Genomic DNA, 16,927 nt, shown 5'->3' with positions numbered 1-16,927 from the left:
CTATAAACATTTATATAAATAATGTTTTCTAAGGCTTTTTATGGGAATATAGATGTTTTAGAGGAAATTCAATACCCAAGACATATGCTACCAGGAACGCATCCCTATCTTCCCAATGTTAAAACACTCTCATATAATGCGAATTCGTATAGCGCAAAGACCCCAAGGAACGCATCCCTTGCACTATACGAGACATGGGTGTATAGTAAAAAAATGGCTGGATTTTTCGGTGGGGCTTTAAATTTAGCGGCCGGCTCAAAGTGTTAACTTCAACAGTGTTTTTTACATGACACCATCACATGGACAACTCTACCTCCTACTCCTTGATCTATTAAACAAGGGTGAGTGATCCACCATGATGTAAAACAAAGACACAGCACTGTTTCAAGCACAACTTTCTGAACACCAATTTGGGCGACACATGTATGACAACATAACTGCAGTTGGGTTCCCATTTCTTTGTTTGCTCTGGAAGCTACTGATGTTCTTTGAGCTGCCATAAGTTCTTGTGTGGTTTTTCTATGTGGTTTGTCTCGTTTTCATTCAATAAAATATTCTAGAGGAGTTCGACAATCTACTGTGTTTAACTCTTGAATGGTGGATGATTTTATTTTTTACTCAAAAAATTCACCCTAATAGGGTTTTTCTCCTACATTCAAGTAGTTATGATTTACCAAGAGCAAAATACAGTAATATCAACTTTTAAAAAATATCAAAAACCATTCTTGCTAGTGAAATATCATTTGCGTGGTTTGGATTGTTCTCTCCTGTGTAATGCAATGCCCAATTGCAGTGCATGTGTCAAATTGATCAAGCGCGACCAAGTCGCTCTCTTTCTTTGAGTGTGCAAGGCTTCTTATCATCCACTGTGCCTCTCAACATCTGAGATCAAATTTAAGGTGCTTAGAGACCAACGTAGATCATGGTACTGTGACGCTTGTCGGGCTAAGATCGGCTGTGTCAGTGATTGAAAGCAAAGCAGAAAAGTTCCTGAGAACATACCCGGAAGTCCCTGTTTGTCTCCTGATCGTGTGAGTTAAATCTTGAAAGAATTATCTACCAGTGTGAATGAAATCCGGACGGATCAGTGTGAAATATGCAAATCAATATCTCGCTGGGAAAGTTATGCAAAGTCTTTCGAGCTCCTCAATGCCTCCCTTGGCAAAATAAACGATTCTCTGAATCATCTTTTAAGTGAAAATACCACTCTTAAGAAACAACTAAGTGAGACGGAAGCTCGCCTTAACCGTGTTGAGCAAGAGCAATTCCGGAACGTGATTGAGATCCATGGGATTCTGAAGGCGAGATAGCTCGGGCCCTGATATGTCAAGTTGGGATCTTCAACACCGATCTGCTACGGGATAACTATCATTCTTCCTTCATCAGGAATTTCATTTTTAATTATAATCTTTACCTTACCTCAACGCAGCCTACACATCATAGAGAACATAATCATAGTCTTCTCGATCTCTGTACCGTTGATTCCCCTGAAAAACTCCCTTCAACATCACAATCCCCAGGGCCTTTTCTCTCTGCACACAACAAAATTTCACTCTCCCACACATTCAATTTCTCTTGTCTTCCAATACCTAAAATTGTCTACTGTGATCTTAAAAATTTTGATGCAGCCAAGTTTCAGGATGACCTGCTCACTTTTGACTGGAAATACATATTTAGCTCCTCGTCCAATGATTCAAAATTAGAATTCTTTAATCTGAAATTCTTGGAGTGAATAAATTGTCATGCCCCCCTAAGAACATGCACACCCAGATGCCCTTCAGCCCTGTCTGACTAATGGCATTAAGCAAAAAATGAAGAAACGTGATATTTCATGGAGATATGAAAGTATACCGGGACTAGCCACGGTGATAACTTTTTACGGAGTCACCCGCAATGCACAAATAGTGCGAAAAATCCACAGAGGAAAAATCATTCGCCACAGGTAAAGTCCACAAATTTCCACAGGGGAGAATGACGCCTCGGTAGCTTAACTGGCTAAAGCACTCGGCCGGAAATCGAGGGATCCGGGTTCGCATCCCGGTCAAGGCGAATGATTTTTCCTCTGTGGATTTTTCGCATTTCATGGAGAATTTTCACACGTACTAAATGCCAGACTGCTTAGACTGAGTTTATCGTTTTGCGTAAACAGGTGAAGCATCTTGTCATGGAGGCAAAGAAAAAATAGTAAGTAACCACCCTCTCCAATTTGACAGAACCTAACTGAACTGGTCTGGAGGGAACTCGGGAGCCTTGGACTCGTGCAGCGGCGAAACGAGCAGCCCTCCCTAGCATCAATTCTCTATCAATGATCGAAGCAAACATTTCACTCCCACCTTTGCCTCGGAGCGAAATAGCGCAGCAGACATAATCTGTCTCTCCAACCTTGATTTACTCGTACCCTACAACGATAGTAATTTCTTCTTCCAACACGTAACCCCACACAACCTTCATGAAACGTTATCTCTTTCTAAATTACAACTCAACTGGGGTCGATGGAATCTCAGTTAAATTCATTAAGGCCTCATCAACTGTACTTTACCTTTAATACTTGATATCTTTAATTTTTCCTGAGTGTCATCTCCATTTCCGATGACGTGGAAATCATCACTTATTACATCAATTCAAAAAGTTAAAAAACCATCTTCTCCCAGTGATTACCGGCCAATCAATCAATTGTGCTCTCTCTCGAAATGCTTAGAAAAGATTTGTTTTTCAGCAGGTTACAAATTTTCTGAACCAGAACAACTTGCATGATCCATATCAATCTGGATTTTGGAAAAACTTCTCTATGCAAACTGCACTACTCAAATTAACGGATGATGTACATTGAGGAATCGATAAACAGATGGTTACAATCCTGGTCCTATTTGATTTCATTAATGCTTTTGGCCTTGTTAATCACGCCAAACTTCCCCATAAGTTGTAAAACCTGAACTTTTCCTGTTCCTCTCTTAACTGGTTTTACTCCTATCTGAAAGATCGTCAACAGGCAGTCAAGGACGCGTATGGGAATACATCGCAATGGACCACTGTCCATTGCGATGTATTCCCAAAGAACTAATTAAAAACTCCAAATCGTTGCTGTCTTTAAAAAATATACTTTTCAATACAATGCTATTACATGATAAAAATTAATTTCACCAATATGCTCGTATTTTCTGTTACCATTATTAAATCATTTATTGCCTGTATCTAATTTTTCTGTGTACTTGAGCTCTGATGCTAATGTATACCTTTGTATGTTCTTGGTAGATCAAGAGTCCAAGAACAATAAACACTTCTTTATCTTTAAAGACCACATGAAACGTAAAACACTATGCATCAGCTTGCTTCATGTGGGCACAGGATAGACCACATAACAAAATACTCACGGGCTATTCTTTCTGGGTGTGGTCGTATGGGGCTTGGATTGAGTTCACTAGGGCTGAATGACACCGGTGGAGGACTGCTGGCCACATAGAAGTCCTTAATTTCAGCTTTTGCAGCTTCATCTGCAATCCTCTTATTGTCAATAACCAAGTGATAGGCAATGGCAAGCTGGTCATGTGGATCTCCACTCAACAATGCATTGTGCACTTCCTGTTCCTTGACACCAAATTTCTGCATAGAAAACATTATTGACATGAAGTGCTTAGTAATTCAAATTGCTTAAAATGTAATAATAGAACAAATTAATTGGCAATTTATAAGTTACTTAACCAAAGCACAAAATGGAAAATATAAAAAAGAAATATTCAACTCAACACTTTCACTTCCAGTTGGATACCTAATCAAAATTACAGATCAGAGCAATGCTAAACCACATTTCCACAAATACAGTCCCCTTTTGCCCAAAATCTCATGAAGAAAATTTTTACAGGAGATTATTTTCAACCAACATGTCCAACGCAACCTAAAAATCAATAATAAATATTGAATGGCATTGAAGATGATATTAACTAGGGATGGGTCGAATAGTAGATTTCTCGAATTCGAATAACGAATTCGAATATCAAATCATTGCTCGAACATTCGAATACCTCGAATTTCGAATACCTCGAATACTAAACGATGAATGTGAAAATGTTTGACTAGGTCGCCTATGCAGCAGGAAACCCGAGATTTTGGCGAGTAATTGTGATTGCCTTTAAAGGATTCAAACAGGAATTTAGCTGATTAATGGAATATTTTAATTTTATGTAAACAATAGGGTAGTTTCCTTCATTAAAGAAAACGAAAGGCATTGATTGTGATTCGTTAACCACCATTGGTGTATTCATAATATACATATTATTTGGCTCTAGAAATACTGGTTTAGATCAATGGCAATGGTCAATTATATCCTCATTTGAAAAAGGCCACATTGGCACCCATGCGATGCCACTCCTCGTGACATCACAGGGACCTTGTTTATACACGAGAGGATAGGAGTTTTACATTGTCTGAGGTTACCAATGCATGCATGAGGCACAGAGCTCAGGGAAACATGTCTTAATAATCACTTATTAAAACTGACTAAGTTCGGAAAGTTTTCTTCGTTTGATAAGGTATTAATAATCCTTATTTAAGCCAAGCGCTACCTGCTAGCATGGTACTCGGCTACCTGCTAGCATCCTGCGTCGTATTAGCGCTCAGAGCCTCGCCCCAAGGTCACCTCACTCGCGGCAGCGGGAAGCAGAACAACGTCACGCGGAGTTTTTCCCGGCAATCATACTTACCCGCGCGCTTGAAAATTTTCACTTTTAATTTAATCGCGAAAAATAGATATCGTCTTATAAAAATCTAAAAGCGTTAAATACGTACTCCAGGAGTATTAATATTTCGATTTAGGCAATAAAAAAATAATAGGGAAGCACCCTATTTGAGCATTACGCAAAAATGCTAAGCCTCCGTCGTATTTCTTCGTCTTTCCGGCAATTATTTTCCTGCGTAAAATGCTTAAATAAAGTTAGAAATATGTCGTGTTTGGTCTTATTCTTTTTTAAATTACGCGCACATTACTAATATTTCAATCCAATGAAGGTGTAATAATAATTGCCGAAAGTCATTGTTAGACACCTTTCGGGCTAGTAGATGACTCATGCAGCAGTTGACCTCCAGAAAGGGGGAACTTCGTAGCAGGTAGGTAGAAAAAGGTCAGTGGGTGAGAAAAGGGGGTGGGCGCGAGACCAATTTTATTTTTCTCGCGTAACTTGATATTATTTTCGAAGCTAAGGTCTTCGTAATACTATCCCTGCGCGAGCCGGGACCTTTTGTTTGATTTCGGAGAAGAGGAAATCGTCGGAGGGGGTGGGGCGAACGCTGAATGGAGGGGGATAGCGGATCGTGGGAAATGCGCCAATGTCACTATCCCACGGCACTGAGTCTCTCCCTATGGTGGTTTCATCTCCTGGGGAAGATTCAAAAGTGCCTGTAGTTATTAGCCACAAAGTGCACGTGGTAAACACCTCGTCTTATTTTTATCAAAAGATGGATGCGGGAAAATGGTCAGTGGGGCAGAAAGAGTGAAGGGTGACACGCGATTCTATTACTTTCCGGTAACTTGATACTTGTTCGAAGCTAAGGTCTTCGTAATACGATCCCTGCACGAGCTGGGACCTTTTTTTTATTTCGGAGAAGCGGAAATCGTGAGAGTGGCTGAGGCGAATGCTGAATGGAGGGGTATAGCGGATCGTGGGAAATACGCCAATGTTGTTATCCCACGGCACTGAGGTTCTCCTGATGGGGGACACCTGGGATTTTCGGATTTTTTTACCCGATCAATTTCGGTTCCCCACGTCGAAATCTTTTCACCGCTCTAACCCGCAAATTTGATGTAGTTCGTCAACTTGCCTAAAACGGCGCTGCATGCACTAAAAGAATAGAGTTCTCTCCATTTTTTCGAGTCAACTACCAACGACGTGCGAGCGACAGTGAATGATGCGAAATTCAAAGTATTCGAGGTATTCGAGACGGCACCTTTGGCATAACTATTCGAGATCTCGAATATCGAATACTTTCTAGTATTCGAGGTATTCGAGTATTCGCGGATACTATTCGCACATCTCTAATATTAACCCTTTCACTACAAACAACAAAAATATTCCGTATAATGTTTCTAGACCTGGGAGACAAAATCCAAATATATTCATTGGAGATAATCCTATGCAGGCGATCGAATGCCCAAAATATCCTTTTCCTTGCTCCCCCCCTTTTAAGACGGTTGCGGGTACATGGGCACGTTACCCTCAAATTCCGGGAGCAGGTAAGCGGACCACAGCAGGCTATTACAAACTTGAGCAAGAGCAGCAGCTGAACTGTTTGAGGAGTGCGCAAGAGGGAAGTGGTCAAAATGAAGCAAAGACATCAGGAAGAGAGTTGCAGGAGCAGAGGAGGCATTTATGAATAGGAAAGAACTGATGAAGTAACCACTATGTAGGGCTTTAGAGAAAAGGCTGGTGAAGAGTCACATCTGGAATATCGCTTTACAGCAAAGAAATGTGAAGGGAAGAGTGGAGGGGGGGGGGGGGGGGAGTAACGATGAAGGGAAGAGTGGAGGGATAGAAAAGACAAAGTGATAGAGGAGAGGTGAGTGAGGATGAGAAACGGGAAAGGCGTGGGGAGGAAGGCAAGGAGGGAAGAGCATTAATGCACAAAATGAAATGGAATTAGTGTGAATTAAAAGGTAAGTGCAAGTTGAGAAAGGTCCTTCATTTGGGCGAGATACCTATTGAAGCAAGAAGATACAAGTACTCAATTGTTTTTATCACATTCCATGCCATCACTCAACTGAGAGCCAGAAAAACAAAGAAGTTATTTTGTATTTTTATTTTCAAGATTTATATTTGAAGTGAAAGTGAAAGATCACTCTTAAATGATTCCACCTGGATAACATAACCGGAATATACCTGAAACATTTCCTTGTTCATGACAGAACAATTTGGGAGAGAACCAAGAAGACCAGCTGATTGGTGACGCCCTACTTTAGAAGAATACTTCATAATATCTCCATAATTATAACGTTCTTTCAAGAACTTGAAAAAGTAGGTCATTTAGATGGAGTAATTCAAAGCAAGATGCCGTATGTAAATTTGTAAAAAACAATCACCAAAAGTAAACTTACGTCACAGACTTCGTTTACAGCATCTGTGTCGATTACAGATGAGTCTTGCTCCACTGGTGAAGGGAATAAATATGCTGGAAGGTCCTTTTGAAACCAATCGTGTTTCCTAGGAGAGGAATTAAGAAGTTGAAAACCTAAAAATGAACACTTTAAAGGGGTTTCACATTTCCATGCAAACTAAAGCAAATCTAAGGCATAGCATTAAAGATTACTGCCATCTCTATTATCATGTCAAAAAAAGAGTACTTGATGAATAATAGAATAGATATGAAAGCACATTACATACTTTACACCTACTTCAAATTAAACTAATGGGAAGAGATGACAAGCACTAACACCTGTTCTAATAACACTAGAACACAAAGAATCTACTTTTTAATTCATCATTCATGACTAATCAATTGTAAACTCTCCTGACTATGAGAAGCAGGCTGTGATTTCTGCAAAATAAGTAGTCATCACAGATGAAGAATCTCAATGTGTCCCACTTTATATAGTTAATGACAGAAATGCACAAATTATTCTTAGAAATGGAGGGGAAAGCTTACTTCTAATGTAGTCTTGAACTTCGTCTCAATCCCATGCTTTTTCCTAGTCTTACAAGGCAATGTCATTTGAATATTCATCATTCATATACTATTCATTAGCCTGTCAAATGTACTTAAAAGCATATACGCTCCATAAATTTCACAAAGTTAAAGTGGTGGATCGTAAAACCAGATGTTCAATGTCTTCCTCTTTACACAACAATTCAAAAGAGAAGAATGTATAGTTTTTAGCTCCTTGGTATTGATTTTTGAATCACTTTGATTCCACACAAACCATTTACGCTTAAGTTCATTAACTTATACTACTTAATGAAAGCAGACTATTACACTCAATCGTGACTTGAGAGTGATCGGAAACTATGCTGATCTGAAAAATATGCATTATACCTTTCAATTTCTAATTTTTATACCCAGGTCAGTGATTTATAATTACACTTTTTTAATGCCTCCACCCAAAGCTACATATGATGATTCTACATCACTTGAGCAGGAATAACTTTTGCTCCATGAGAGTAGTAAGTTCTTAAACACACTCTGTCTTGAAACAGCCACCTTCCAAAATAAACAAAATATAATCTCAGTCAGCAGCTAGTTTAGCTTCTATTCTATTCATTGTTCTCTTCATCGTTGGTCTCTCCTGCATTGTTTAAGGCAATGAGCCTTCAGTGGAATATGATACAGAGCAGAAGCAAGACTTAAGAAGAAAATGCAACAATGCCATTAAAAAAGCATGATAAAAACAAAAAAAAACAGAAATTACAAAAAATTTAAGAGAGTAATTACTTGATATCTTCAATTGTTGCCCTTTTCATAGGATCAATTTGAAGCATATTGCAAAGAAGGTTGACAACAGGCTTATTCAAGTACTCAGGAATGGAGAATATTCCAGCTGAAAGAAAAATATAGCAGTTAAATGAAATATATTAAATTAAAAAAATAAAACTTATTTCAATTAAGGGTAAATGATTTACCTTTTATTTTTCGAAATAGGGATGATACATGTTCATCATCAAAGGGTAGCGTTCCACAGAGCAAGGCATATAGAATCACACCACATGACCAAATATCAACTTCTGGCCCAGCATACAATTTTCCAGAGATTACTTCAGGGGCTGCATAGTTTGGAGACCCACAACTTGTCCTAAGAAACTCACCATCCATCATCATGTTTGATAGCCCTGTACGCATGGAATGAAACTTCAGTTCACAAAAAAATATGTAAGTACAGACACAACAAAATTAGTATTGCAAGTAGGGATGGATAAGTTTGGCTCTTGGCTTCTCGGTGGGTCCCACAGCTGTTGAGGTTAGAACTGTGAGGATGCCAAAAGGAACCCATACCAAAATAAATGGCAGAAAAACCTGTTTGAACTTAGTTCTCTCAATGAAAGTGACAGTTTTGCAAAAGTAAAGGTTTTTCAGGGGGGTGTTTCAGAGTCTCCCTTTCCGAGCGGATCAGGAGACTTGACCTGGATTCTACGTCACGTACTATCAGCCAGGCAATCCGTGCATTTCAGACTTGCTTCATATCGACTCAAGGACAGCTTTCCGATCCGATAGAAGTCGAGTGGGCTAGAGGAGCCGGAAACTCATTCTGGTTGGGAATGATGATATTTTATGATGCTGTTTTTTATTAACAATTTGGCTCTAATAAAATAATACCACTTTATTTCATGAGTGCTGAAGTATGTGGATATTCTGATGGAGTAATATAGGTGTAAGTGACTTTAATTCTTGTGTAAATTAGACAATAAATGCACAGACTGTATCACTCTTGGTGCAAGTTCAATTGTATTGTTACTTGGCCGAGTAATTTGGCAAAAAGAACGTGAAACAAGTTGGAATGTATGGCGTAATGACTTACAAATATGTAGGTAGCATAATCCATTGAATACGTGTGCGTGGGTTTGGAAGTATAACAATTTGTCTAGTTTGATATGATTGTGTGCGTGACTTGGCATCATAGTTACATCAAAATTAGAGGTGGTTATGTACAGTGGTGGAAAAAATTAACGCAAAGCTCGTTGGCGTCTGAGAGCGCCCAGTTCAGGAACTACTTGTCTTCCAAAATTTTGCCCTCGTAATGCTCTCATACAACCGGAAGTTTTAAAAGCAATATATCCCTTATACCGGGGAAATAATCACACCCGTCGCATTATGACAAGACGCAAAAGATCCAGCTACGAATTCTTCGCCAAATTCTCCGAAGTATGCTTTGCCCTCGACTCACCTAGAATGAATCTACTCTCGTCGGGACATCAGTGGACACAGCCAACATATTGGGCATTGAGACTGCCTTGGAACCCAATTGTTCCGGTGGTGTAGTGAGTAAAGTATCATGATACGAATCAGAGATTACACAGATCAAGCCCCAGTGACGGATGACTTGATGTTGCACACACACACAATTTAAACATTTTTCTGACCTTAAAACTTCGCAATGCCTATCACAAGGTCCATAGGATGTTGCATGGCTATCAAATTCATACGCGCTTATTTATTGTTGAAATTCAACCACCATATTGCATAACCATTTGGGCAGTTGACTGTGGAGTGAATTTTGACTACCATTTCCACGTCGTCCAACCCCGATTCAAGACCCCTAACATTAGCTGTATGTGCAATGTGTCATGGCCTACATGGTCCCACATTTCAAGGGAAAATTCCTCGGAAGTTCTGCAGAGCTGAGTGAAGGCAGAACATCGAGCCGCCCAAACTCAGTAGTTCTCAATCGGGAAATTTTGGGCGTCTGCGTATGTACTTCATCAGAAACATTGAGCAAATGATTAAGTTATCAGAGGTTAGACTTACCCTAACATTTTCCAACAAAATGAGCACTACGCATACATTTAAAAAATATTTCATCATTATCATGGAACTAATGTTATTTTGAATCCATAGAAATATTTTACTGTTCGCGTTTTCTGCTGTTTATTTATTCCTTACTTTGAACTTTCGATTACTTTTAGCACTCAACATAGGAATAGAATAGATCTCACAGTCAATTATTTGTGGTAATTTTGCGTCAAAAATGTGGTTGCAAGACAGTTATGTTAATTTGCATATTATTTTTTTAAATCCCCAAATCTGATATCGATTTTTGTCGCTATAAGTGCAAAAGACTTAATAATCAAAATGTAGCAAATAAAAAATGAGTTGCTCATTACCCTTACCTGTCAATGAAGTAATTTTATCCTAGTAATTACATGAATTACCATTGATTGCAGCATCATTTTCAGGCCGAATTTCCAATATTCTCTATTCGATGAAGAGAGGCGATAGAGTTTTTTTTACCATCCCGTGAATTATAGTGTAAGGTCAAATTTTCCAATTGTCTTAGCAAAAATATATTTCCAGTAAGCCACCTAATGCTTAAAAAAATTATCTCATATACAGCAGACATTTTCTTTTCACTTTCTTACGAAGAATTTACTCCCATGATTGTTGCATAATTGAAATGTGCATCAAAGATGGACTTCTGAAGCAGTCTACGTATGAAGATAAAAGTAAATGAGTTTAACTGTGGACATTAAACACTTTGCAGAAAATGATTTGGACTCAAAAACAGAGTAGACAGGTAAATTACTGCATGGTACAGCCTGTGTGTTACAGAGAAGAGGAGAATTATGCAGGAATTGATTAAGAAAGCTAGCATCAAAGATTGGAATTAAACAAAAGAAATATTTGCTACAATTAGAAGAAATACATTTGAGAATCAATTGATTGATTATGCCTGAACGAGAAATTCACAAGGAAAAATAATTCAATCCATGATATGTATCAACTTGTAGCTGGTAAAATATTAATAATCATTCGATTACCACGGAAACAAGTTCTAAAAAAATTCATTCTCTTCTATTTACTCAAAAATAGAGTCGAATTCCATGAAGTTCCTTTCCACCCATTCAAATTTCTGTAATCTTTCCAGTTTCCTAAAAAACTTTTCAATAAGTGAAAATCATAATACTTTTCTGGTCCTCATTTTATGCCAGTTTATAGAATTGAAAAACATGTAACACGTAGTTATGATAGATATATTTTAACAAAGATCTAATTTTTAATTAATGTTGCTACTCAAATATAAGTTCGTATGGATCATCTTTGTGATTAAAAATCGAGTTTTAAAGAAATTTGAAGTTCAAAAAGCTGTATTTAAACCTATCCATTCACTATGAAAAAAATCGTTTACTGACCAAATTAATAATTTCTTCAGATAAATAGGCACGCAAAAGAAATGATTGAACCTTAAAATGGCCATCACATATGCCGTTACCTAAATCAATTCGGCTTCACATTTCTCTTCAATTGCAGTATGTTACCTAAGTTGTTCCAATATAATCCTCGGGAAACTATTATTGGGCATAGAATATTGAGCAAAGCATTGTAATACTGAACTGAAAACAGACAACTGATTTCTCGGGAGTGGCTCAAAAAAGTGCTTTCATTCTGCTGTGAGTAACTCTACAGGAGTTTTCCCTTGAAGGGAAGAAGAAGCGTAGGCCGTGACACATTGCACATACAGCTAATGTTAGGGGTCTTGAATCGGGGTTGGACGACATGGAAATGGTAGTCAAAATTCACTCCACAGTCAACTGCCCAAATGGTTATGCAATATAGTACATAGTTGAATTTCAACAAATAAATAAGCGCGTATGAATTTGATAGCCATGCAACATCCTATGGACCTTGTGATAGGCATTGCGAAGTTTTAAGGTCAGAAAAATGTTTAAATTGTGTGTGTGTGCAACATCAAGTCATCCGTCACTGGGGCTTGATCTGTGTAATCTCTGATTCGTATCATGATACTTTACTCACTACACCACCGGAACAATTGGGTTCCAAGGCAGTCTCAATGCCCAATATGTTGGCTGTGTCCACTGATGTCCCGACGAGAGTAGATTCATTCTAGGTGAGTCGAGGGCAAAGCATACTTCGGAGAATTTGGCGAAGAATTCGTAGCTGGATCTTTTGCGCCTTGTCATAATGCGACGGGTGTGATTATTTCCCCGGTATAAGGGATATATTGCTTTTAAAACTTCCGGTTGTATGAGAGCATTACGAGGGCAAAATTTTGGAAGACAAGTAGTTCCTGAACTGGGCGCTCTCAGACGCCAACGAGCTTTGCGTTAATTTTTTCCACCACTGTACCTAATTCAGTTGATTCCATGGTGTACATTCTAAATCTTTGTTTTAATATGAAATATTAGTTAAAGCATAACAGGAATAGCCACAGTAACAACTATACGGAAGCACCCTCACACCATCTTGTCATGTATAGTCCACAAATTTCGGCACCCTTCCAAGAAGCGATGGTCTAGCAGTGGGCTAAGGCACTAGGCAGTATAGCTTAGGTTAAAAGTTCAATTCCCTTTTGCAGTGATTATTTTTTTTCTCTGTTGAATTATCGCACACTGAAATATAATTTAGAAGATATATTTAAAGGTGCAACAATAGGGACTGTTTGCCATTTTCGTACCAACTAAAATCGTGTTATAAAAATAACCAAGTAAGTGAAAAACAGATAACAAACTAACCACATTATTTTGTGTTATTTTATCGTACATAACTCGAGCCATTAATAATAATGACCACTATTCAACCTAATTTAATCGCTGTATTTCCTTCCAGCGTACCTCAACTTTTACAGAAAATTTGTAAGATGTTTACCACATATCATGAAGGCCATAACCTCATTTATGATAGTCAATATTCATATTTAAATGAAATACTGAATGAAAATATTACAATATGGTTAAATAATTGAGCAAGTAAACCATATGTTGTTGGAAAAAATGATGGATTTCGCGACTAACTGTAGTTTAGTTCTTACGATACACGAACTTAGCAATCAACTATGCTCTCACAAGAATGAAAGAACAAACTCGTTCAAAATTTTCTTTCATTCTCATTTGCTCAAAATTACAGGGTATTACATTTGAAAAACTACAGACGGACAATTCTAAAATAATTTTATCCTGCAACAAAGTCAATTATGTGACAATGTATCAATTAGCACTTATGTATACCTGTATATACCTTTTGCCTCCCTTGTGAAGTGTCAAACCTTGCGGGAGGTTATTTTCGCTGCTCACTTGTCTCTTGAAAATTGTGACGTTTTCTCATTTCCCGTTTAGGATGACTGATGACGTCATACTAAAAGCGGAATGCTTTCCAATAGTACAGTAAACTCTCGATTATACGAAGTCAGCGGGACCGGGAAATTGGCACTTCGTAAAATCGAGTTTCATAATTTCAAACCTTTTTCATAAGTCACGAAAAAATGTTCGCTTTTGTTTCTTCTGCCCTTTTTTGTCTTTAGTGGCCTTACTTAAATGTTTTCGGTGGTTATTCATGGTAGATTTCTTAGAAAAGGCTTTTTGTTATCGATTTATGCTGTGAAAGATCGTTAAATAATAAAACCACCATAAAATTCCCATTTCTTGTACTTACTTCAATATCAACGATCGCTTAAAAAATTCCCGACCAGTTTAGAAAACGTAATCAAATAATGAATTGCAAAGTTTATTATAAGAATTTAATGCTATAAATTTGTGGTTAGGAGCGAATAGCAACTATTAAGTACGCGTAAGATAGATATTTGTTTCCAACACCCGCGGAAATTTAGCGACAGCCGGCCTAACCATACTGTAAGGGCCTAACCGCCGCTTATGTCGCCCTCTATCGCTCAGTGATGAGAAAAAAAAGAAAAACGAAGGCCTTAACCCGTTTCCAAAATAACCTTCGTAAGTTAATATTTCGAGTTACTCCGTATTTTCAGCTGAATGTGCTATCTTTTCCATTAGTTATTTTCACTGAGATTCTGTTACGATCTTAATTACGTAGGGTATGATTATATTCTGGCGAATATTTGAAGTAAATTCTGTTTGAGTTCTCCGTCCAGCTAATGTGCTCAATCATCTTTGCAGACGTTGGTATGAAAGACTTTATTCTTCATCAGGACCATATTCTTCATACCGGGTCTGAGGTGCTATGTTCATATGTCTCTCTTCTTTTACACCGACAGGAGCAAGGTTCCAACCGGAAAACGACAGAAGAAACATCTTCCATTATCGGAGAAATAAAGAGAGAAACGTTACTATCCACATTGATTGTTTTCCTACAAGAGACGTTTCATCATTTCTCAACGTGTGTGAAGTATTGGTTCACTTGCGTGAATTCCCAAAAATGACACGCAAAAACCTGTACCTTCACCTCATTTAGTTTTCTTGTTCCTTTCTCCGCCGTATTGAAAGTTATGCAAAGGATCATTGGCATAAAGAAAAGATTTTCTTAGTTTTAGCACTAAAAAAAAGTCGCGCCATAATCGTAAATAAATATAGTGTGGAAAGAACAAAGAAAATAATTTCAATTGAAAAGTCAGCAGAGATGAAGAGAGATGATTATAAGCACAGAACAGTTTCCCCGATAGTGGAAATCTCCGGTTAAAAAGTTACCCCCGTTGCCGGTAAAGATGAACCATGCCCTTCTCCACGGTTTGGAGAACGTTACCAGTGGGTGGGGTGAATAAGAGTGGGATGGGGATTGCCTGAGGAAAGAAGTGTGGTCAGCATAACGGGGCAGGAGAAAGAAGGGCGGGGAAGGGCCTTCAGCTCTGCCTCAGTCAAGGTTTGGGGGATGTATTTTTTTTACGACGCACTCAAGCTCAGTCACCTTAGGGAGGGAGTGAATGGGAAATGCCGGGGAAGGAGGGTTTTGGGATGCGTAAGGTGGGTGTCAGCAAGATTAGCAGAAGGCCGCAGGAGGGAGTAAACAAAGACTCTGGAAAGAAAGATCTCTCGGCATGGGAGAACGCGGAGGCACGCGAGAAGAAAGTTCATGGTTAGAGTTAGAAATGCGTCTTCATTACGAGTAGCCTTGAAAATAAGTTGGTGGTAAATAGAGCCCAATACTTAAGATATTTAAGTTATTCACGAAGGCTAATATGTACACGAAAAGATATTACCCAAAAAATCTGTTATTTTTTTTGCTTTTTGCCCTTCTCCATCGCCGCTTCCACCATGGTTTCTCACTTGCATAAATGGGAATTAAAATGGGGATCTAAATCGTTAGCCAGATAAAAATATCTTTATGTTTGGAGGGTAGCGTATACTTCTTTTTTATTTAGTGAAATTACTTCCACACTTTCATCTTCATCGTCACTGCTATTATGACTAATCCCGGCCGCTGCTTCTTCAGACGTAGGCAGCGGCGTCGCATTGTCGCAAGCCTGGAGATCATCGTCTAGGGCAATATAATCGTTTGATGTTGCGCCCTGTGCTCCTCCTGCTTTTTTCAAGTATTTTTCAAAATCATCTTTAAAGCCTCTAATCTCCTCCGGGTCAATCCATTTCAAATCACCCAATATGAATAAAATTTGTTGCTCAACATTTTTAATTTTCTTGATTTTTTAATCATGAGTTCCCTATTGGTAGACAGTCACAAAACACTATTTGAAAAAAATTTAGATGCCATATTTTTTTTTGGCAGCCATTTTTAAAAGGGCGACTGGGCAAATTTTGATGAAAAACGTGGTTTGCATAAAGTTAAATTTCGAAGCTATTTTAAAAGATATCAGAATAATTCAAAACCAGTGAGTTTAGCATGAAATGAGCTGTAGGAATTCATTGTTTTAATTGCTCTATCATGAAAGAGAGTCAGTCAAACTCTTTCTGCAAAAACTCAGGAAAAATTTGTCAATATTAACTTTTTAAGACCTAAAATTTTCATGAAGGAAATGAGACTCACTAATCAAATTTTTTATTTCTGTGTTAAATGCTTAAACAACTATTTGCAGCATAAGTTTTAGTTCTGAGAATGCACTCCTTTTTTTAATACGGGTTATCAAAAATAGCTGAAAACCTTTTAACGTCAATTTTCGCAGGTCAATATCTAAAAAGGGACTGAGTGAAAACAAGCGAAAATTTTACAAAATGTTATTCAGACACATAAGAACATCTCCAAAAAAAATTATGACTGAGACTCTACTACGTTTAGAGAAGTGGAGCAGTGAATTTAAGAAAAAAACGCTACTGTTCCATGCGCTCATGCAGTGCAAGTTAGCAAACAAGGGCTTGATTAAACAATTAAATTAGCAATAATTTTTATCTAAAACAATTACTTTACACATACAATTTTATTTATTTATGTAGGTCTGCCTTACATTAATAATAAAAATTGATTTATAACTAGAAATCTTTTGTATCAGCAAAAAAAATACTGAATTATAACATAGCAAGAAGTTAATGCACTTATGTTTACAAAAAGTATTTATTTCATCTATTGTACTAAAAAACCATGC

At 37.9% G+C, this 16,927-nt stretch overlaps 1 protein-coding gene across 4 annotated transcripts in view; it reads right to left on the bottom strand.

Annotated features, from left to right (window-relative positions):
- Positions 1-16,927, bottom strand: part of LOC124171888 (5'-AMP-activated protein kinase catalytic subunit alpha-2) — a 75,273-nt gene that overhangs the window by 11,629 nt on the left and 46,717 nt on the right. For all 4 annotated transcript variants that reach the window (XR_006868003.1, XM_046551271.1, XM_046551273.1 and 1 more), the window contains exons 6-9: positions 8,601-8,807; positions 8,413-8,518; positions 7,082-7,187; positions 3,372-3,600 (exon numbers count right to left, since the gene is read on the bottom strand). Coding sequence is in view for 3 of the 4 variants with exons in the window: in XM_046551271.1 (XP_046407227.1) it covers positions 3,372-3,600; positions 7,082-7,187; positions 8,413-8,518; positions 8,601-8,807 (648 nt within the window). In the remaining variant the exon portion in view is untranslated. The remainder of the gene's footprint in view (positions 1-3,371; positions 3,601-7,081; positions 7,188-8,412; positions 8,519-8,600; positions 8,808-16,927) is intronic.

This window comes from Ischnura elegans, chromosome X, assembly GCF_921293095.1.
Source record: "Ischnura elegans chromosome X, ioIscEleg1.1, whole genome shotgun sequence".
In the NCBI taxonomy this organism is placed as follows: Eukaryota; Metazoa; Arthropoda; class Insecta; order Odonata; family Coenagrionidae; genus Ischnura; species Ischnura elegans.
The sequence above is the reverse complement of the archived record's forward strand: the minus strand, read 5'-3'. Positions and strand labels throughout refer to the sequence as shown.